The following is a 23,414-nucleotide window of genomic DNA, read 5'->3' as shown; positions in this document are numbered from 1 at the left end:
ATCAGGCAGCCACCTTTGGCCAGATCTTGTCAAGTATTTTTTGTCTTCCCTTGTTAAAACAAAACACTGCTCACCCAAGCCCGTGGTGAGTATTCATTTTACGGTTAATGGGAATATGGATGTTGTATTGCCGTCCTGGCCCTTCACTAGGACTCTGAGCAGTGATACTGGCCTTAGATCTGAACAAGAGAGGCCTGTGCCCCGAGTCCTGCACTACAGAGGGTCCTGCCCTGACACTTTGTCTAGCCGCACCCTCTGTGGGGGTGGAGCCAGCAGGGCCAAGGCGACGAGCCCACCTGGTGCTACCCCATGCTCTGGCTATCCAGGACCCCAGAATGCCCTGCCCTCGTGTCTGCACAGGTTCTTTACAGAGTTCATACCCCCCAAGGACTCACAGTGTGGCCAGAGGGCATCTGTTTGCTTGGGGGGTTATGGACAGAGCCTGGACATGAGGTCCAAGTGTCCACACGTGTGCCCATAAGGCCACCTGTGGCAAGGGATGGGCCCAGCGTTTGGAAGAGAAGGGTAACAGGCCTCAGGCTAATAGTTAGAGACTTGGGGAGTAGCTCTTCCCACACTACTGTTTTCCTCTGAAGAATTCCAATTCTGAGAATTCTAAATTTGAACCTGGCCTTCAACCTCATTATGAATGTACATTTGTAAAGGTAGGAGAATAGAACATATTTAACTTAAAATGTTTAGCTTGATTTAAAACTTTTCAATGTTTATAGTAGGAGAGCTTCCAAGTATACTCTGGGTCTGCACTTCCCAAGGGTCAGAGTGGTTATGTTGGTCAAGAGTGACCTTTGTTACATGCTGAGGCAGTAGAGGCAAAGATCCACCTCGAGAGAGGAGAGACTCCTGCTTGCTAAGGCAGGATCTTTTGAGTAGATAAAACAATGGAAGCTGAGATAATCAATTTTAAATTTATTTAGAATGAAACCAAGGGTGAGTAAGAGAGAGAGGGAGAGTCTGTGCATGTGTTTGTGTGTATGTGTAGGCATTAATTATAAGAATAGTAGAAGCTGACCTTTGGAATCCCAAAGGAGTGAAAATTTTATGGTGTCCTTCACTGTACAATTGAAAATTAAAATAATCTTAAATCACCAAAAATCAGTCCCCCCAGTTCTGATTTTCCATACTGATTATTTCCTCATTTTGCAGATGAGGGAACAGTAGCTTAGAGATGTTAAGGGACTTATGCAAGGGCACAGGATCAGGATTCAGCCCAAGCACTATCGTTCATGGCCTCTAGGCCACGAGAACAGATCTCAGTGAGCTGGGGCCAGTGGGCAGGCTCCCCCTTAAAAGATGAGCACCCTGGGAACCAGGCAGAATACTGGATATTAGGTAAGTGTTAAGGGCTGCTCAGAAATCAGGTTCTTAAGTCTTAGATAAGTCGGGAGGCTCACTGCTCATCCTTGACCCTTTTGCTGGTGACAAAGAGGCTGAGCTCTATGACAGAACTGCTAGGGTCTATCTGCCGGAAAATGGGAGTACTGCTCGGCAGGTTGCTGCAAAGTGGAAGCAGAGAAAGGAAATGTCGCCTCCTGGTGATCGTCCTTAGTAGCGGCAGTAAGAGGTGTAGCTGTCTTAGCTTTGGGGTGGGTGGTGAGACAAGGAAGCTTTCTTGTGCCCTCCTGGATGATCATTTTCAGGTGTCTTAAACGTCATTCTTTCATGTATTTTATCCATTTTGGGGGTGCTTTAGGCAGGATGGTAAATATGGTCTCTGTTACTCCATCTTAGCTGGATTCCTATTGATTTTTTTATTGTTACTTTTCTGTTCAGTGATTTGGAAGCTATGTCTTAATGAAAATTATCTTTCCCTTTTTATAAATCATCTCTATGTTTACAACTTTATATGTAAGTGAACCATTATTCCTATAGTAACAATGTGAAAAATGAACTGATCTATTATATTCCTCTCATCAGTAGTGGTAAGTGTAGCATCGTCTACCTCTCTGCTGACCCAAATGTGTGTGTGTATACCAGTAACTACTTCTTAAACAATTGCCTTAGGTTTGTTGACTTGATAATGAAAAACTAGACCTAGCTGTAAATTTATGTGCTTTAGTTGCTCACTACCATTTTTTAATTCTCCATTCTTCAGTTATTTACTTATATTGATTTCCCAATCAACCAGATACATGATTGGCTAATTTTTTTCAAGTGGTGGGCTTGGGATTCTTACATATCTAAACATATCTTTATGTTCTCCCCATTCGTCAACAATACGGAACCTGCCATTGACAGTCTATGCCTCATTTTAAAATACGGCATTGTTTTTCATCACCAAAAAATGTTTTCTTGATTTGAAGTACTCCCTTTTCATGAGTGGCTGGTGTTTTCTGATAAATGGATATTAACAGAGATTTTCTTAACCTCCCTGTTGCTTCTTGCAGTAACTCTGCTCCATTGAGGAGCAGGTCTTCCAACCTCTCAGATGGGTCTCCTGCTTTTTTTTTCTTTTAAATATTTTATTTACTTATTTGACAGAGAGAGACATACAGCGGGAGACGATGCGGGGCTCGATCCCAGGACCCTGGGATCATGACCTGAGCCGAAGGCAGACGCTTAACCGACTGAGCCACCCAGGCGCCCCATGGATATTAACAGAGATTTTCTTAACCTCCCTGCTGCTTCTTGCAGTAACTCTGCTCCATTGAGGAGCAGGTCTTCCAATCTCTCAGATGGGTCTCCTGCTTTTGAACTATTAAATCATTACCACAGTATTTTTCTCCGTGCTTATTCTTGACAGAGTGAGCTCTCTCTCAGATTAAATGTGGTTCCTGTCAGAGATGTGTGGATCCATGTCCAAAGACCCAAAGGAAGAGAAAAGGAAAGATTTCTAATGGTTACATTTTGTTAGATTAGAGAACAGTTGTGTGGTAGCAGTGGCATCCACAATAACTTGGCTGAAAGGGCCCTTTGGCATATTTATTAGGGTAGCCAACACGAAGCATCCCCCTCCCTGCCTCCTGACTTAGAGCTTGCGAGCCGGGTTCCACAGCGTGAACTCTGGCACCTCGCTGCCGCTCTCAGCTCAGGCCCGGAGCCCACCGCCTTCCGCCGCTGCCCCGGCCTTTCTGCTTCCTGGCCAGGCGGTGCTCCTTCCACGCGCAGGGAATTGCGGGTCGCGGGGCCCCAGGCCTTCTCTCCCACGAAGCATACTCTGAAGAAAGCCCTCAGCAGTTCCGGAATGTAGAGGGCGTTCTGCTCCCATGTTTGTATGCCTCGGTTGTGCAGCCGACCTTTAGGAGGTGTGGAGGGAGAGCTCCCCTTGAGGGTTTGCAACACCACCTTCAATGGCAGCCAGCTCTGTAAGATGGTGTCAGCATGATGACTGTGCTCCTTGGCCTGAGCCGAGCTCACCGCTGAGAGGTTAGAGCTGTCGTGGTGTGTGTGTGTGTTGGGGGGGGTCTCCGTGGTGATCTCAGGAGAGAAGACACTGATGGCCTTGGGGCAGGGCTGGCCTAGGTCCGCAGGAGCTCGTGGGAGCTTCTGGGTACCTTGGTGTAGAGGCAGCACTGGGGACACAGGCCCACCAGGAAGCAGCGGGCCCAGAGGTAGTGATGGAGACTGTTTTGGGGGGATTTGCTCAGGACAAAAGCAAATTGGGAAGAGCAAGGGCTTACTTAGCTAGAAGACCTCGGTTTGAATTTGGGCTTCAGCACATACTAACTTGTCCCCATGAAAACCTCCTCATTTCAGAGCCAGTTTCCTCATCTATAAAGTGGGTAATAATAGGACCTCCCTTTGGGTTTTATGGGGTTCAAACGAGGTGCTATGTGTGAGACACAATGCCTGACCTATGTGTACAGATGCTCAACAACTCCTGGGCTCCTTATTTGAGTAAAGAGGCGCAGGATATGGTGGAATGGGCTCTTTCCTCTTCTTTCTCTTCCCTACTATCTTCATTCCCCTTTCACACTCTGGGGGGACCTCAGCTCTCCCCAGCCCGCTGACTCTTGCCTGACACCTCCTTCCATTCCAGCCGGTGAATCTGCTTCCCCATGGGGACCATCCACATTTGTTTTTACAATCCCCTCCCCTCTCCCAACCCATCTAAACTGCTCTCCCTCCATGAGCTGTTTGCAAATCCACAGGGCTTTTCCCTTCTCAGAGGTCTACAGTATTGTCACCTCCCTCCCCATCAGAACTCAATTAGTCATATGTTCAGCTTTCCATGTATGAGGAACGGTTTCAAAGGGAAGAGTTTCCTGTGTGGTTGGAGGTTTCCATACAAGGACCCCCCCCCCCCTCTGGATTCTGCTCCCCTGGGAGCAGGGAGAGCTGGGTGGCTGACAGAGATGGGTCACACACCAGGAAGCCAAGCACGGTAGATTTACTAGGGTAATATCCGCAGGGGAGATAACAGCACATACATACAGAAATCCATGGGCAGAGATACCACCCGGCACCACAAACACCAAAGCAGCAGGGGAGTGGGGGGCCTCAGGAAGTGGCTTTGGAAAGTTCTCTTGAAAATCCAAGGGCAGCTTTGGTGCTCAGAGATTCAAACAGAAAACTATACAAAACCAACCCATAAATATATATATATATATATTATATATGTGTGTGTATATATATATATATAAAATTGCAAAATAAAAGCCCAAGAAACTAATCATCAATCTGCACATCAGTGGCTCAAAAAGTGTTAGCGTAGAGAAAGGCAAAACCGTTTGTGGGGATGATGCATGACCCAGGGGGCTGGCATTTCCATAGCAGAAAGAGTATTTACATGGAACCCCTATTTGAGACTTCACAATACTAGGAAAAGCTATACACAGACAATGCATGTACAAGGGAAGACGATTGTCAGACACAGACATTTCACTGAAACCATCCACGGTTTTAGAGGACACGGCACTCTCTATCTAGACCCCTGCATACCCAGCCAGGCGAGCCCAGGCCTTGGACCCTCTCCCCACGCGAGTCTTCCTGGGAGAGGGAGGAACACAGCGCCAGACTCAGCGGCTGGAGCATGGATGGCAGGAATTTAAAGGTGGACTAGACCACAGAGATCAAGCTGTCACCCAGAAGGCAGGCCCAATAGGCACGAGGTGGGGCTGAAGTGTGGGGGCAGGGATCCCCAAAATATAGTCTCATTTTATAAGAGCTTTGATGTATTTAAATTGGCCCCTCTGTCCTTGGCCAAGGGTCGTCTTCCTTCTGATTCATTTAAAAAGGGAAGATCTAAAAGTTATATGAGATGATCTGTTGGAAGGGAGAAGAGTTTGGGGGTTTTCTACAGTTCTTCTCCCACCACCCCAAAACCCCACGTTTTCTCTAAGCTACTTAGAAGTTGGGGACTTGCCACATTGCAAATGGCCTCATCCTGCTCCTCAGGAACCAGTGGGTTGGAAGAGATCTGAGGAGCCACCACACCAGGAAAGCTACTGAGGCTCGGCCTCTGGCCACACCTGCGTCCCCTGTGTCAGTGACTATGACCATTTCTCCTCCATCTTCAGGCCCAATTCCTCATAGCAATGACCCAACTTTTGGGGTCATCTTGAAGGCAAATGGCACCAAACACCGATTTGGCAAAACCCAAGTAGGAACCAATACAAACCATCGCTTCTGTATTTTTAAGAAAACCCTCAACTGGAAATTCTAATTGTTCCTCAAAAGAGAAGCCTATCTACATAAAATGAGGAAAGAAGATTTCTCCACTAAAGAAGGACACCCCACCTGAAATGCCCACATTGATTCCTGGGTGAGGGTGGCTTCTCACAGCAAGAGGCTCAAGAGGGTTGAATGTGCCCTGGTCATGGGGCTCCACGTGTGCTCTTTTGTTTCTGGCAAAAAGTAAGCCACATCCAAGTGGGTAGGTTGGCTAGACAGGGCATGGGGAAGTCATCACTCTACTGTGTCTGCGTTCTCATACTGAGACACAAGTGAAACTGCAACAAATGAGTAACCGATGAGCGTATTTCTTCAGAGTCCGTTCAGGCCTCTGGCTTTTCATATTCAATTGTCCCTTTTGGAACAGATGGGGAACAATTGTGGGGTGGCTTGTCTTTTCTGTGGGAATGGAGAGCATGGGTTTACCTCCTCCCTAATTTCTTCTCAGATGCTCTCAATGTTATTGTCTTTGAGAGTTTGCTTAGACTCAAGTGGTAAGAGAAGATACAAGACCTCTTTCCTCTATGCTCAGAGAGTCAACAGCAGCTCTAGCAACCACTTCAAGGGCTTCTGCTGACCTGCGTAAGGAAAATGAGTAAGGACTTGTACAAAAGATGGCCTCCACAGGCCAATGGTAGGCTATGTGTCTATCTACCCCTATGCATATGTCCCTCGAAAAATCAAACTTCTTTTTGATCTTTTCGGCTTTCGGAAGGGAATCATGCTGTTGGGGGAATGGTTCTTTCAAATCCATGGTAATCAGAGAAGTGGCCTGTTAGGACAGCAGTAGCCCTGTTATGACGGTGCTGAATGATATCTGAATGTCTGCCTTGCCACATTCAGTGCATCAAACACTGGGAGAAGATTCATGGCTCAGTATACATAAATCCATAGTATGAGAGCAATGCTTTCCAGTGGGGTTCTTACAGACCAGGGTCCTCATCCAAATCCCTGCAAGTCCCTTAAAAAGAACTTTTCTATCTGCAGAGGAAGAACCCCATTTTCATTACAGGACTGTTGAGGGAGACTATTTTTTAAAAGATTTATTTATTTGAGAGAGAGAGAGCATGAGTGGGAGGGGCAGAGGGAGAGGAAGAGAGAATCTCAAGCAGACTCTGCGCTGAGCATGGAACCCAATCCAGAACCCTGAGATCATGACGTGAGCCGAAACCAAGAGTCAGAAGCTTACCCAACTGCACCATCCAGGCGCCCCTTGGGGGAGGTTATTTTTATCTGTGTGTAACCTGGCCGAAGTTGGACAGTTACTTGGGTCACTACAGGCCAGGAAGCTCTAATGGAGCACAGATCTGTGCTAGAGGCTTGCCTCTTGGCAAAGCTTTTTGCAAAGTTTGAGAAAGGTCACATGGTGTGGACGGTTCTCCCACATCACTTCTGGGTGCCAGCCACTAGTGCACGGAAAGTCACTGGAACCAAGTTGTCCCTCTGTAACCGTCTCTCCTTCTGCCTCCCCACCCTGCCCCATGGAAACAGCCTCAAAACGGCCCCCCTGCCCAGCTCAGCCATCCATCACACTGCAGACTGGCTCACATGTTCTCATCCCTTTCTGCGGCATATCCAAGTACAGTGCCTTCACTAGAAATGACCCTCCTACCTACCACTCTGAGCTCTCCATAGAGACATTTTCTCCAGACAGACACTGGTCGAAATTCTCAGCCAACTTTTATCCAGATCCAAAGAAAACGCCCCATCCTCTCCCTAAAAGCCTATGGTTTTGTTTGGACTGCACGTCTCCTGCTACAGCATCCAGTGCACCACCTTGAGCCTGGCGCCAAGCATGCCACTGCTGACACGTGAGGGAGAGCAAGAAATGGGCAGAGGACCTCAACAGCTCCCGTGGCAGTTCTGCAGCGAGATGAAACGAACCCGGAAACCGCACCAAGCATTAGCTCTTCGAATGTTTCCCTCTCCTTGTTGAAAATCTTTCCTAAGATGCCTTATCCAAAGACCGTTAGGGAAGCAAAATTCTGTGCCAGAAGCATGCTATTTGCTATAAAGGAAAACGTAGTGTAAGGCAGGCCACCAGGCATGTTTCAGTGCTGACGTTTCAGAAGGTCCTCATTAGGAGATCTCCTGGGCTTTCACCGCACTCCTCTCCAAGTCATTCTCCAGCCACCAAATGGATTTTTGTAAAATTCAAGCTTGATCATGACACCCTGATGTAAGCCATCAGCAGCTCCAAACCCCCTTCAGGATAAAATCTAGTTGCACACTTCTGTAGGTTTCTCTCTGACCCAGCCCTGCTCACCTATGAAACAAAGCCCCCGCCCCCCCCCCCCCTTATACCTTACATTCTGGCATTACTGCATGACTCAGTGGGCCTGTCGTGGAGTTTTGTGCTTCCGTGCCTTTGCACATGCTCTTCCCTCGGCACGAATATCCCACCGACACTTTTGTCTTCCTGGAGAATTCTTCTTTGAAAACCTAACTCAATCATCACATCTTTCAGGAAAGTTTCTCTGGTCCAGAAGACAATAAATCATTACTTCCTTATGTCCCCTCTGCCCCCTTGCCCTTTCCGTAACTTGTCTATAAGCCTCCTATACTTAAAAACTTCTGTGGGCAGGGACTATGTTCTGCCTTCAGACTTAACCCATGACCCAAGCTCATGGGGTTTTTTTGTTGTTGTTTTGTTCGAATGCATGAGGATGAACAAATGGATAAATATAAGGTGGACCCATGGCATAAATCCCAAGGATGATCCTCCAGCAAGACTCTGGCATTTTCACCTAAATGAGGCCTCATTGTTGTAAAGGGAATAAAGAGAGTTTGTTGAATGCGAAGAGTCAATCAACATCATCTCTGAGCTACAACCACTCAAGTACGAAAAGCTGCGTCAATGGTAATCCACTCCACTCTTCTCTTAACATTGCTGGCTGCTGATGATCCTAGGCACAATGAGTGGTTTCTCTTAATGATGGCATAATGCCTGGTGCTCTGTGGGTGCTTAACAAATATTGTGAGGGATGAAGGAATGAATGTGAAATCTATTTTTTCAAAGAAGGCATCAAAGGATTGGCTCTTAAAGGCATTTCCCACAACATGGACTTTGTGTGAGGCACTGGATGCCCCTGACCATTGGGTTGCCCATCACAAGGCCCATCAGAAAGTAGAGCAGTGTGGGGGCTGGGGTAGCAGTTAGGACTCTGCTCTAGAGAGATGCAGTACTGGGTTCTCTTTAGCCATGTGTCAACTTCCTTTCTTCTCAAGAAATAGCCCCACCCCCCAAATACTGTGGCCCAACCAGAAGGCTCCTGCCTCTCCTTCATCAGAGGTCCACATTGGCCTCGCCACAATCCACATTTATCAGGAGTTTAACGTGCACTCATGAGGGAGAACACAGGTAGTTTCCTGCCTTCATTTCAAATGCTGACATTACACAGTGGAAACAAATCACAGAAATGGGTCCTGAACTAAATTAGCCCCCGGCCTTGGGGATTTCAAGTTTTCTAATCATCGTAACTGTTAAGAACAAAGGCTCTGGACTCAGACTGACCCAGGGGTCAAATCCAGGCTCTGGATCTTTCTAGCCAAGTCACCTGGAGTAAGTCAATTGTCCTTTTGGGGCTCAGTTTTCTTACTGGTAAAAAGGGAATATCTTACCCACATCACAGGATTATCGTGACAGTCAAAGGGTGTAACGCATGGAAAAGCCTGCACAGTGTCTATATATAGAAAGTAAGTGCTCAAAAGTGGAAAACTGTGATTAAGAACTTTCAAAAGTACTTTCACAATAATCAGGACAAAAAGGAAAAATACTCTTTGAAGACACTGTGCTATAAAGAGAATGGATTGTCTATTTTTTAGGAGCTAACAATGCTCATTATTCGATGTCCCGTGGAAGAATATGAAAAGATAGTGCTGGCATTTACAACAGCAGCTGTAGCTCTCACTAGGCCCCAGGATGGACAGATAGTGACAGGGCAAGGACACTCAAGCTGATTTTTCTGATAGCTGATCCAAGGAATGAATCCTCAAGGGCTCATCTCATTCTCCTCTGCTGGACCCAGAGTGACTGAGTCGGAAACCAAAGGAGCCAAGGTCAAGGTGCCAAGAATAAGATGCCAGTTCCAGTCTGTGAGCCAGTGCTTCCAGGTTTGAAGGAAGGTCAGGGGACACCTGACTGCCGGATAGGAGAGAAACGGGTACAGCCACATTGCTCCATGTATCATGCAAAGCTAGAAAGGCATAGCATTTCCTGTGTTGTTTTGATCCTCCTTGTACAACCCAAAGCCAACAGAGGATCTAAATTTCCCCAAATTTCTGCCCTGAGCATGAGACAACTTTTCTCTAAGTTAAATTTGGTTTTAGTTTTGAAGCGCCTGAGATGCACAATTCAAATGGGCCAAGTTCCTGGCTTCTTATATTGATTAAATAATTCCCAATCCTGTGGCTGACTCAGCTTGCCCTTCTGTCTGCCCACTCTTACAATTCTTCATCCATCCATCATTCAGGAGGTTCCATGAAGAAAGCTCAGGGTTAGTGGTTGGGGAAGCACAAGCTAAGCCATCAGACCTTGGGAACAAAGATAAACTTCTGGTGTAGGGGACAGGGCAATTTGTCTGGTTACTGAGAGCAGCAGGGCAGGGACCCTATGGAAAAGAGAGATTTCTAAACTGTGACAGCTCCATTAACAGGAGACTGGATTCCTGCAAGGAAAAGGACCTTGCTCAGGGGAAGTCTCAACCTGTCTGATTTGATCTGAGATTGTGAGGGCTTGCAGCCCACTTGGGCCTTCTGCCCTGGGCTCAGATTGGTGGACAGCATCTTCACAGAGGTGGCCCACAACTAGGCAGTGTTATGTAGTGGAAAGAGCACTGGACTAGGGGCCAGGAGACCCCAATTCTAGTGCAGGCTCTGCCACTAACTAGCTGTGTGACCTTGGGAAAGTCACCTGATTTCTCTGGGGCAATTGTAAAACGAGGGGTTGGTTGGGTAATCTCTAAGTTCCTCCTCAGAGTGTGATCCAGGGTCCTATTCTATCCCTCTTTGGCCCTGTGCTTCCAGGGACAGAGATGGGAGAAGGGAAGGGGTGGAGGGAGAGGGTGCAGATGGGAGCCCAAGGGTGCTACCAATCAGGACTCCACTTTCTCCTTCTTTTTGCTCTTTTTCAGGAAGGATGGGGTTCGGAATTTCTTCTTCTTTTTGGAGGGAGACTTGGAAGGTGAGCCCTCTGGGGACATGGGGCCGCTGGTGACCGACTCGGTTTTGTCCTTAGAGGTATCAACATCCGTGTCGGCATTGGTGGTCATCTGGCTCAAGCCTTTGCTGAGAATTTCCTCTGCGGTCTGCTCGTCCTCCCTCCCGTTGACCACCACTCCTTCTGGCTGTGTTGTTTCAGGCTCTGTGGTGGCTTTGCTTGTTTCTGTCTTCTTAGCACCTTCTAGAAAAAGATCAAGAGATATGACCCATAAGATTTCCATCTGGTGAAAGTTTCCATATGGGGTTAACAGAACCATTTCTAGGCAATTCTATAAAAGAAGTCTAGAGCAACAGGAGGGACAGGCTGACATTGTAGGGGGAAAGGGTTAGGCAGGGTTCTCACCCAAACCCTGTACCCCCTTCCACACAGCCTGCTCTGGGAACAGGCCCTTGGCAAGTCTGTTACTCTGGGGTCTTGTCCACAAATGTAAACAGGGAATGGTGTCCAAACGTGGCAGGGGGCCCAGCTAGGGCCCAGTTGAGAGCTTTTGTAGGACTAAATGAGGGGACAGACCCAGGTGAGGAGAGAGGCTGTAGGAAGGAGGAGACCAGTAACACATACAACTCAGTGGAAGAATCTAAGAACTGTTGTAACCCATTCAGTTTCACCAGTAAAAATACAGAAATTAAAGTTTTTTAAAGCTATTACTTAAATTCCAGTTAGTTAACTTGGAAATTACATGTTTTTATACCCATTTCATTTCCTATACCAGAGAGGAACTTTTGGAAAAATGGGGAATATCTCCCCAGTAGGCAGAGAGGGGAAGGCAAAGGGAGAATGGAATTCCTTGAGTGATATGGACCCCATGTTTCCAAGATAAAAGGATTAACCAAAGGGGAAGATGCCTGGTTGGCCCATTCTAGTGGTCACCTGGAGGGAACCTGTTTGGATTGCTGCCATGTTCAAAGCCACAGCTGCTCAGACCCCCAGAAACTAAGCCCCCCTACTGCCCTTTTTCCTCCTTCCTACTCTCTCCCCACCTTGCTTCCACTCAAGCTTTGAAATGCCTGGATGGGGAGGTAGGAGGGGAAATTATAAAACCACAGACTCTTAAAAGTAGAAAGAAATTTACAGATCATCTAGCTCAACTCCTCCCCATTTTACAGAAATGAAAACTAAGTAGTAAGAGTGAGCAGATCTCAATCTCCTGACATTCAGTTTTTTGTTCTTTTCACTATGTGAAACTGAGAGGAGTGTGTGAATGTATGAGAACATGTTTGTATGTGTGAATTTGTAAGTGTATGAATGTAGAGTGAGCTGTGTGAATAAGCATGGGAGTGTGGTGTATGAGTGTGTGGGTGGAGTGTATGAGTTGTGTTGAGTTTGTGTGTGGCCATATGAGTTTGTGAATGAGTGTGTAGGTGTGCTGTGTGAGTGTTGGTGTGTGTAAGTGAGTTGTGTGTGTGAGTTGTGTGAGATCTCACACCACAAGAAGGTACTGGGCATGCTCCCCTCTATAGGAATGTGAGTAATGGGTGAAGTATGACTGGTCTGACTTACAGATGGAATGGGCAGGAAAGAAGTTTTAGGAAAAAACTAAGGTTCTTGACAGGGGTAAAGACTGGAGAAATTTATGGTTACAGGGAACATGGGACAGAGGGGTGTAAATTTGGGGACAGTTAGAATGGGCTAGTTTGACTATGGGAAAACTCTGGTCTTTCCTAACTTCTGAAATTCTCTGGGCAAGTCAATGTCCTCTTCCAGATGACTCTTGAGGACTGTCTCTCTTTTAGTACCCAACACCTTGACCCCAGCTCCCATCCTCCTACTGTTCGGCCCATGTCCTATCATCACCCAGCTACTAAGTTCTCTAAGGCCCTTTACTCCAATGACCCACATTCCCCTCCTCTCTCAACCTGTGTCCCCATGGTCATCACCTGGCAATAGTCTTGAAATCAATACACTCGTCTAACCACAACCTTCTTTCTGTCCATTCTCCTCTCCTCACATCACCTGCTAGTTGGCCTCATCAACTCTCTGGTATGGCTCAAGCCTCTCCTGACATTTGACAATGATATTGCCCTTCTTTAAATCTATTGCCAATATATCCATTTTACACTTTCATGTGTCATTTAGGAGGACATAGTTGGGTGTGGTCCCCTCCCACAATGAATCTGGTCTGGCTCCGTGGTGCACAGTAACCAACAGAATGATGAGAAAGTGCCACCGAGCCAGCCTTAGGCTGAAGACTTAAGAAGGCCTAGAAGGTCCTGCTTTCAGAATTTGGGGAGCTCTGAGCCACTATGTAATGAAGTCTGATTACCTTGATGGAAACATACGTGGAGAGGCCTACAACCCCATGGACAGAGACAGAGAGACAGAGACCCAGCCATCCCAGTGTCCCAGCTGACCCTAGCCTTCCAGCTGTCCCTGCCAAGGCACCTGACATGAGAACACCATCTTGGAAGTTCCAGTTTAGTCAAGCTCACAGATGACTGCAGCTGCAGCTGACTTGAATGGAACAGAACCAACCAGCTGAGCCTAGTCAACCCACAGGAAAACTAATTTCCATAAAACCAGCTCTTATTATGCACCATGATTTAATAATTATCTACTGCTGCATAACAACCTCCACCCCCAAGTTCAGTGGCTTAAAACAGCAAGCCTATATTCTCTCTCACAATCCCAAAAACATAGTACATAACGAGAACTAATAGATGGAAGCACATTACAAGGCCCTTTTGTGTTCATTTGCTCATTTTATCCCAATAACAATGCAATGACTTAGGATAGGGCAAGGATTCGTGTTAGGCAGCCCCCCATTCTGCAGGGTTTTTAAGTGACTTATTTGAGATGGCGAAATCAGTAAGTGACAGCGATGATCTTCTGATGCTGAATGCAGGGCTATCTCTTGGCAGGCAGAGCTAGTGCTCCTGAGAGGTTACTGGGGGATGGAGTCAGCAGGGGCAGGGATCAGGAGCTGGTCAAAGAGAAGGCGATGACAGAGATGACCAGATGTGAAGAAAGAGGGTTTGAAAGAGTCTTCTTCAGGGAGGCTGATGGGGTAAGAGACAGATGAGGAGGGACACGGAGGTGACCCCACACCAGAGCATTTGAGAGCATGTTGACACAGAGTGAAAAGCCAGCCCTGATTCAGTGGGTGAGCTACATGTGAAAATGTACACGTTGATAGGTGTGCGAGGGTCAGCTCTGCCTGCCCTGAGGAGCTGGGCAAGCCATTGGTAGCATGGCCATGGCCACCCTGCCCTGCTCCACATTGGTCACCCAAGGCAGCTACAACTCTGGCCTCATCATGTAGGCTCAGCTCTGTCTATACTATGAGAAGAGTCTTCAGGGAGGATCTTGATTTTTCTAACAATTCAACCAGGGTGCACCCCTCCATGAGGGCACAGATTTGGACCAGATTGGGCAGAAACCATGCTACCAGTGGCAATGATGTCAGGGGTGGGTAAGCAGTTATCCTACCTGTCATACACCCCTCCTTCCACTCTCTGTCCCTCTGAACAGCAGAGGTTGCTCCAAGGGGCTCCCAGGAGCTGAAATGCAATTACTACCCCTTGTCCCACTGCTGCCATAAGCTGCCTCTCCAGCTTGGATTTCCCTCCTGTGGCTGGTGTGCATGCCCTGAGGGATGCTGAAGACATGGTCAGGTCAGGTGCTCTAGGCATCTCTATAAGACAGTTGATCCTAGGGCCATTCAGGCTCTGGGCCTCAGCCCTAGAAGAGGTTATGGGCTCCTTGGAGGGGCCATTAGGAACAGGGGTGCAGATGTGTTAGTGAGGACCATAAGCATTCCCCCACAGGGACTGCCCAGGAGCTGGCCCCACTGTCCTTTCACTGTGCAGACTTGTTGCTTCTGGATGGTATGCCCCATGTGAGGATGAGTGTGTGTGTGTGTGCATGAGTCCATCCTACGTGTGTATATCCTAGAGGGAAGCTTAGCCCATGCATAGAACATGTGGAGTTGGTCATGAACTTTATAGCCAGGAATCCTCCCCAAGTCAGGGTTGCCAAAGAAAAAGCTGGGGAGAAACACATTTCTTTTTGAAGAAGTCCTCCCTCCCCCATTGCAAGTATTGGAGGGAGTTAGTAAACAGCCTCTCTATACTTACTACAGAGACAAGTATTCAGAATCGGAGGAAACTCCTTTGATGAAGGCACAAATGGGAAGAGAAAGGAAGACATTGTGGAGACAGGTTGATAACACCAGGATGAGACACAATGAACACAAACAGTGAGGGGACATCCACTTGCAGCTCTGGCCACAAGCAGACGGGTTTCCTCTGGCAACACTGGGACTGCACGCAAGGCAGCAATTTGCCTACGGAGGGAGCTCAGAGGTTGGGGGATTCTAGCAGCATCCACACATGTGGTCATTCTATCCAGAACAGGGAAAATCTCAGGGCCCCAGGGGAGGAGTGTTCATGCCCTAGGGTGATTCCAGGAGCTCAATAAAGACACTTTTATGATGTAGGTGGTACAGACCATAATAGCAGTATTATCTACCGTATGTATATTATTAATTATAATCACAAACAGATCTTACATTTAAATGTTTTTATTCTTTCTTTTATTTCTTTTATGTTTTGTATTTCATTCTTTATGTTCCCACCTACAGCTTCCCTTCTATGTGTAAGAACCTTAAAAGGGGAAAATATTGGTAGTCCCATTTGACAGACAAGGAAACTGAGGCACAAAGATGATCTGATTTTCTAAAATTAGCAGTTGAGTTATTAATTAGCGGTTGAATTGGGCCTAGACCTTAGTTCTCTAAACTAGTATCTAATGAAGTGGTTCTTAGCCTGGGCTACACATTAGATTTACCTGGAGAGATCTTAAAACTCCAGTGTACTCTTCTCTACCCCATCCCAGACCATTTAACTGAGAACCACTGGGGGTGCTGTGGTGGGACCCAGGCCAGTGTTAGGATTTTTCAAGCTCCCCAGGTAATTCCAATGTACTGAGATTCCAAAGGTTGAGAATAACGTCATCAGCCTTACCTGAGAGTTTGTTGGAAATATACAGTCTCAGGTCCCACCCCAGACCTACTGCATCAGAATCTTCATTTTCACAAGATCCCAGCGATCCCTACACACATTAAAGTCTGAGCACTGGGCTGGTGCACCTAGAAAGACCCATCAGCCAACCTAGTCTGAATGAGAGGTGAGAAGGCTGTGTGTCAATCATTAACTTACTCATTATTGCTTAGACAGGGACTTAAATTGTAAGATGTGTTGTCACAGCTTGTGAATGAAACAAGCTTAAATTTGGAAACCCCTATTTCAGATTCCCTAGAAATGGCAGAACAGAAAGCTTTTTGGGTAGCAGGCAAGACCTGCTGAAAGGCAGGGTCCCTGGAGTGTGCACATCTGCCCTGCCTTCCATGCAGACCCCTTTCTAAGCTGTGGAGGCACCTCCTCCCTTCCAGCTGCTCAGTTCCACTCACCGTCTAAAGACTTGGAGGGAGAGACCGCAGGGCTCTTTGTCTCTGACTTCGCTGGACTCTGCGCTGGAGAAGCTGGTGCAGACCTTACAGGTGAGCCAGGCTCCTCTGCAGTGGTTTCTTTCTCTCCTGAAAATACAGAAAACCACCTCAGGATAGGCGTCAAACAGAGGAAAGGTGGGCAGAGAGAGAACATTAAAAAAAAAAAAAAAAAGCTTTCTTCCAGCTGGCCCTCGTTTCTCCTAGCTGAAGTTAGCTGCTCCCCCCAAACTTTTTTAAATTTCTGCTACATTCAGGGGGAGGCAAATGGGAGGAGTCAGAGTCATATTCTATTTCCTCCATCCAGGCACATCTGCCAGTGGAATGTTAGCCCTGATGTGGAGCCCAAGACTGCAGGCGTCCCACCCATGATTTGTTTTCATGTAGCTAATTTATTGTTTATCTAATTTTCATGTTCAGCCCAAATATCTCTAGGGATATAAAGCACCACATTTTCTATCTACTTTTTCAACTGTCCCATTAGAACTCCAAGCAAGCTAGCAAGGGTTTTTCTAGGGCCTGCTTGTGCCCAGGAAGATGGCTGACTCTGGGTGGGGGGAAGGGGGATCGTGGACGACAACCCTGCCCTGAGGGAATGAAAGCCTAGCCTGGTGGACAAAACCAGGAGCTGAATTCTTCAGTGTCTCAGACCCCAAGTGCTTTTGAAACAAAGAGAAGGGCCAGCTCAAAGTGGGGAGGGGGGGTGGAGAGGGACAGAGAGGGCTTTTTTAGCTGAAGGGGGCTTGAGATGGAAGTTCTCGGATCAGCCTAGCCTAGAAGGGAAACTGTGCCAGGAAGGGACAAAGGCATGAATGAGAGCATACAAGCTATCATGAATATGCATATTTGGGAGTCAACATGGAGAGATGGGCTTGACTGAAGATTTCGAAATAAAAAAGGAATAAGGAAAAGACCAGAGGTAGCTGGTGGGAGTTTTCATTGCCAGGCTAAAAGGTTTATACTGGACCTGATAGATTAATAGTAATTATCACTATTATAATTCTCTTATCATAGCTAATGTTTATCTGACCTAAGCCACACTTACAGGCCCTATTCTAAGCGCTCTACAAGGATTAACTCCTTTAAACCCAGGTGAGAGGCTCAGACAAGGTCATGGCAGCATGGCATCACTGTTAGGCACTGAGCCATGAGGACCATTACATAAGTAACAGCATTATGCTGGTAAGAATGTGACTTGGTTGATGGGGCAGGAAGGGCAAACTGAGAATATGACAGAGGAGAGAGAGAAGTGAAGGCTGACCATGAAGGTGAGGCAAGGCTAGACACAGCCCTGAGGGCCCTGCCAGGCGGGGGCGGGGGGGGTGTCCCAGGGCCACTGGCAGGAGTGAGTCTTGCTGGTTGCTCTGCTGCCCCTCTGGGTGCCCCCAGCTCTCCCTTCACTCTGGGCGACCCGGCGTTATTTACCGTCAAGTTCTAGTTTCTTCCTCTCCACCTCCTTCTTGTATTCCTCCAGCTCCTGGTCAGTGAGTTGGCTGAAGGGGTTGGGCATGGTCTCCTCTGAGTCGTCTTTGGTATCTGCATCGCCCTTGGACATCAGCTGGCTCTCTGTAGACTGAAAGTTAACCACAGAGTGTGTGTTGCTCTCTGAATGCCGCAGCTGGGGCCCAGGCCCGAGTTTCCTTTCAGACTCATGTGGCTGCCAGTGGTCTTGCTAGGGACAGCGTGGCATGCAGCTCCTTGGAAACAGCTCAGGGCCTTGGGGTAGGGGTTGTTCATTCCTTCCCATGGCTACCTCACCCCCAGACCTGGGTTCTTTGCAACTGCCTGGATGAATGCAGGGAGTCCACCCTCTGCCCCAGAAATAAAATCGAAGGATGCTCCCAAGCAGAAGGAAGACACACGTTTATTGCAATCCCTCCTGTGGATGCTTGCAAGCCATCACTATGCAAATACAGTCGACAGCCCAAAGTCAGTTAGCCAAAAGCCAGCAAGCAAAGCATTGGCTCAAGCCCGCTTCATGCCAGCCATTCCCCACCATGCCCTCCTCCCACCCTCAACAGTTTGCACAAGCCACAGCACACAGCAGGAAGTCAAATGCAAAACACACAATGGCTTCAGCGTTCTTAGTCCAAACTGTTAGTCCTGTTTTGCACAAAGTCATAAATTACAAGGGGCCAAGGTCCTGAATCTCGGATCTTCAACCTGCCTGTACTGCAGGTCCCTGGGGGACATTGGCAAAAATCCCTGGGAGACTTTGTGGAGCCCTTGGCTCTGGGGAGCTCACCAGCTGGACCTTATGTGAGCTTCAGAAATCCTTTGACCCCTCTAGCCCATGACAGGGTCTAAAATTCAGACCCCATAGCCCTTTCTCCTAATGTCGCATCCTCATCTTGACCTTTGAGAATGCACTGCTCTGAAGCTGAGGAGGAGCCAAAGAGCATGAAACTCAGCGGAGGTGAGCCCAGAGCAGTTGGCCCACACCACACACTCTAGGCTGCCTTTCCTGGCCCCCCAGGCCCTCTGATGATGGGCCCATGGGCATCTTCCAAAAGAGAAGCAGCATTGGCCTATCTTAAGGAATCGCAGCGTTCAAAAGAGAATCCAAGACCAGGATCCCAAGAAGAGGGACTCCAAGGAGAACACTTGGTATAAATGGCAGAGTTTTTAACATTTTTGCTCACTGTACTGAACTTTCGCCACCCCCACCCCAGTAGCAGGGGGTATTTCTATTCTTGGCCCTGTGGCACTTTTGGCGTTCCTCATCCTGGCTACTGGCGGGTGGGTGACAATGGTGGTACAATGACATAACCTTCATATTTCCCTGCATGGGCACCCACCTTGTGGGCTGCAGCCTGATCTAAATGATCTCAGTTCACTCTGCAGAGAGGAACAGTTCCTGTATCTCTCCCCTTCTTACCGCTAAGGAATATGCCATGCCCATTGCTATTTGCCACGAGTAGCAGTGATTTTCAACACAAGCCAGAATTCTGATTTTCACCCCTTTTGCTAAGCACTAGACAAACACTGTCCTATCTCAGGCATGGAAACAACTTTATACTTTGTAATCTATGTGGGTTTGTGTGGGCAACTAACGGCCCCAAATGGAGCACCAGTCCTTATATACATGCCTCCCCTCTGCGAGCCCATGAGCATCTTCCCAGAGCTACGGCCTGATGATGCCATATCCACACACAGAGGCCATAAACGCTCAGAGCAGGCAGGCCTGGAGCAGCTGGGAGCTGCCTGCTGCACTCCTGTGATGCCCACTTTGCAGGATAGCAATAGAGGGCAGAGTGGAGTTCCATGGGTGAAGCATGGAAGTCAGCATCACTCCTGGGGCAGGCTGGGCTGCTGCACCCCCGCCCGGTACCCACAGGGGGCAATTACACACTGTCCCTGGTCCTCACAGCATCCGTCCTGCAGCAAGAGCACCAGTGCCCAAGATCATAGGGGACGGTGGGCACGAGGACTCAGGGGTCCTCCTGCCTAGCCCCAGGCACTGAAGACCCAGAAGGCAAACACGTTTCCCCTCCAGACAGGGGCAGCTTCTGCTGTACCGGGCTTCGACTCTTCTCAGCGATGACACTCGCCAGGAGCTGGGACTGAGGCCCTGCCGACTTCACGTCTTGTCGGTTTTGTTCTCGAATCTGTGTGGCAAGGGAAGGGGAGAGTGAGCTAGCTGTTGAGCGTCAGGGTGTGGAGTTTTGGAGGGGGCACTTGGAGGGCATCCTGGTGTCTCGTGTGCTCTTGACTAGGGTCTACAAAGGTCCTCCAGTGAGGCGGGGGCCTGTCTCCCCTATTTCTAACATAGTGTGTCCTCTAAGAGACAGTCTCCATGTGTGCTTCAGAGTGAATGAGCAGTTTATGTAAAATACCGGATTCTCATGAACTCTGAGGAGGTAACTGTAAGAGGTGAAGAGTGAAACAACGCATAGTAGATCCTGGAGGGAGGGCCTCACGTTTTACTGAAGCCCCTGAGAAACTTCTTGACTACCACAGATTTCTGGAGCCACCCCACAACCACTGAATCGGAGTCTCTCCTTGGGGAGGAACAAGGGATTTGACCTGAGCATCTGCATTTTAAATCAGCACTGCAGAAGGTCCTTGAACCATACATTAAATCACTGTTCTGTGAGTACATTTGACCTTTTGGAGGTGGTCTACTACAACCTAAGTTTTTAAAGTAACATGAGAAATGTGAGTGAACTGTAAAGCAAAGGTTGAGAGAGAAATATAAAGGATTTTGAAATTTTGAAAATGAGCTGGAAGGAAAAAGGCATAAAATTCATAAAAACTCAATTTATGGGCAGGTTTCTTAGACATATCTAATGTCATAAGCAAGAACTTCTTTACGTACGAGGGTTATTTAGGACCACATAAGTATAGAGTTAGCACAGTGCTAGAGAATGGCCCGTATATGGTAGTTTCTTTCCCCTAAGAGGAATCAGGGGTTTTGATAAGACAGGTACATCCTGGGAACTCAGCTTATATTTGTGGGACCTGAGACTGCTTCCCGCTTGAGGGAGAAGAGATGGCAAGAGAAGCAGCTCCCACCTTACCTTATTCCGAATGTCCAGCACTTCTTGGGGATCAGTATAGAGAGGCACAAATTGGTTTGGGTTTTCAATCCGTATTGGCATGCCACTGCTGGATTTCTCCACCTCATCAGCCTTCATCCACTGAACAAACACAAGGCCAGGTGGGTAAGGTAAAGGAATAAAGTCACCATGTCCTCCCCTACGGCCCACCCCTGAGATCTGGGCCAAGCGGTCCATGTGCAAGGTCAGCAAGCCTATAGAGAGATGTTCTCTCTTCTTGGGCCTCCTTGAGGTCGGTCTCCCAGAACAGAGACGGGGAACAAATGACCTGCTTGCCAAAGAAGGCCCCCAGGTCAATAGCCATAAAGAGCGCTGGAGAGTAGGGCTCAGAACCTTGACAACCAATTTGACAAACAGGCAGCCACTTGACCTTTAGCATCAGATGACTTACTGATTTTCAATTTTATTTATTTATTTAGAGGGAGAGAGAAAGAGAGAGCAGGGGGAGGGGGAGAGAGATACTCTCAAGCCAACTCCACACCGAGCATGCATAGCCCAACATGGAGCTCAATCTCACAACCCTGAGATCATGACCTGAGCCGAAATCAAGAGTCTGATGTTTAACCAACTGAGCCACCCAGGTGCCCTGACTTATTGATTTTAAATTGCAGGGCTTCATCTTTTTTGTTTGTTTGTTTGTTTAATGAAGAGCTATTCTACTTGCCTTCAGCTACTTTAATGTTAATGAAAAATCAAATTAAGAGTCGTGTGTGTATGCGTACTGCTGTGTGTGTGAGAGAGAGAGAGAGAGAGAGAGAACGAGAAGAGGTGTGGAGAGGGAGAAGACAACTTAATAGAAACTCATATCCCACCCATCTCCTGGGTTTGCATCATATGGACAATCCAAATGTTGGATGCCCATGAACTTCCCAGAAGCCTCCTGTATATGGGGGAGCAAGAAGCAAAAACCAATTGTTCCTGGATTTTGTGCTGCTGGGAGTGAGGTCCAGCCACCCTCTGGAGAAATCTCTTCTTTGGGCCCCAAACCTCAGTGTAGAGGTGCAAGAAACAGGTGATCAGAGGTTCTGCGGGCATGAGCAGCTGCCCCTAGATGCCCAATAGGAAGCTCTAAAGGGAAACTATAATAACCCAGTCCATGGGATATTTGTTCTGTTCCCCTTTTAAATTAAGCTGCTTAACCCACAGATACAGCCATGCATCCTCCCTCCACCCTGATCTCCTCCTTACTGTGGTCTTGGGCCGGGGGCTGCCCATGCTCCTCTGAACTTCATCAGCCACATTGACCCGCAGGTAGGTGTTGGGCGTGTTGAGCCAACGGGTCTTCTCCTTCTGCTGCTTCTGGGCATGCTGCCGCAGGGCGGGCACCGGGGCGCCATCCTCCTCAAACACGAAGGCTGTGACGGTGGCTGGGATTTCCACCTCACTTTTGTGTTTGGTTTTCTCTTGAACAAAGGGGTAGCGGTACGTGTAGCCTGTTCTGTAACCCTAAAAAGGACAGAAACAGAACCACTTACTGTGGGAAACATGGCCTCCACGCACATATCTCACATACCCTTTGCCCCCTTCTTTGTGAAGGACTCAGTTTAACCCAAACTCTCCATAACACAACGCTGCTCCTTTGATGTGTTTCAGAATTGTTCCCTTCTCCTGGTCCCCCAACGCCCTCTTTCCTTCACCCCAACAAGCCCTCTGATCAGAGCTGAGAAAATCCCTAGAACCTTGTGGACCAGACAGGTCTCCTTACCCTAACAGTGTTCCAGTTTTCCATCTACTCCAGGGGTTCTCAGCCCTGGCTGCATGCTGGGATCCCTTGGGGGCTTTAAAAATGCTGGTACTTGCACTCACCTCAGAGCTGATTTCATTGGACAATGTCTGCGCTGCAGGATTTTTAAAAGCTTGCCAGCTGATTCTAACAGTCAACCCTCATTTTCTTGACTCCAAGGCTTCTAAGCCATTTCTTTCTCAGAACCCTGAAATCTGACTCAGGAACATCCCTGTCTCCTAAGCAAGACCATGTCCCACAGAGGTAGAAACGACTCCTGCTTGGTGAGAACATTCAGTCATCCTGAGAGCTCCCCATGGGATTCTTTTTTGGCTTGGCCTATCTTCTTATTTTTTTTAAATTAAAGAGGCATTAAAATATTTTCCTGATTATAAAGAAAATACAGACCTATCTAGAAAAATCAGGCAATATGGAAAAACATAAGAAAGAAGTGGGTTTTATTAAAAAATCTCATCCCCAGAGATAACCACTAAAAATCTTTCTGGTCAGGGCGCCTGGGTGGCTCAGTTGGTTAAGCGACTGCCTTCGGCTCAGGTCATGATCCTGGAGTCCCGGGATCGAGTCCCACATTGGGCTCCCTGCTCAGCAGGGAGTCTGCTTCTCCCTCTGCCCCTCTTCCCTCTCATGCTCTCTATCTCTCATTCTCTCTCTCTCAAATAAATAAAAAAAATCTTTAAAAAAAAATCTTTCTGGTCATCTCCGTAAGCATATATATATATGTGCATATAAGTATATACATAATATATAACTACAGAATATATGTTAAGTATATATGTGTTCTAAATTACATATATAAAACAGTACATAAATGGGACC

At 47.6% G+C, this 23,414-nt stretch overlaps 1 protein-coding gene across 2 annotated transcripts in view; it reads right to left on the bottom strand.

Moving 5' to 3' along the window:
- Positions 1-1,113: 1,113 nt before the first annotated feature.
- ADD2 (adducin 2) overlaps positions 1,114-23,414 on the bottom strand; it is a 111,026-nt gene continuing 88,725 nt past the window's right edge. For both annotated transcript variants that reach the window (XM_027622600.2, XM_027622601.2), the window contains exons 11-16: positions 22,043-22,300; positions 20,816-20,935; positions 19,814-19,903; positions 17,721-17,868; positions 16,260-16,385; positions 1,114-11,032 (exon numbers count right to left, since the gene is read on the bottom strand). In XM_027622600.2, the coding sequence (XP_027478401.1) occupies positions 10,725-11,032; positions 16,260-16,385; positions 17,721-17,868; positions 19,814-19,903; positions 20,816-20,935; positions 22,043-22,300 (1,050 nt within the window). In that variant the 3' untranslated portion in view covers positions 1,114-10,724. The remainder of the gene's footprint in view (positions 11,033-16,259; positions 16,386-17,720; positions 17,869-19,813; positions 19,904-20,815; positions 20,936-22,042; positions 22,301-23,414) is intronic.

Source organism: Zalophus californianus, chromosome 8 (assembly GCF_009762305.2).
Source record: "Zalophus californianus isolate mZalCal1 chromosome 8, mZalCal1.pri.v2, whole genome shotgun sequence".
Classification (NCBI taxonomy): domain Eukaryota; kingdom Metazoa; phylum Chordata; class Mammalia; order Carnivora; family Otariidae; genus Zalophus; species Zalophus californianus.
This window is presented reverse-complemented; position numbering and strand designations above follow the sequence as displayed.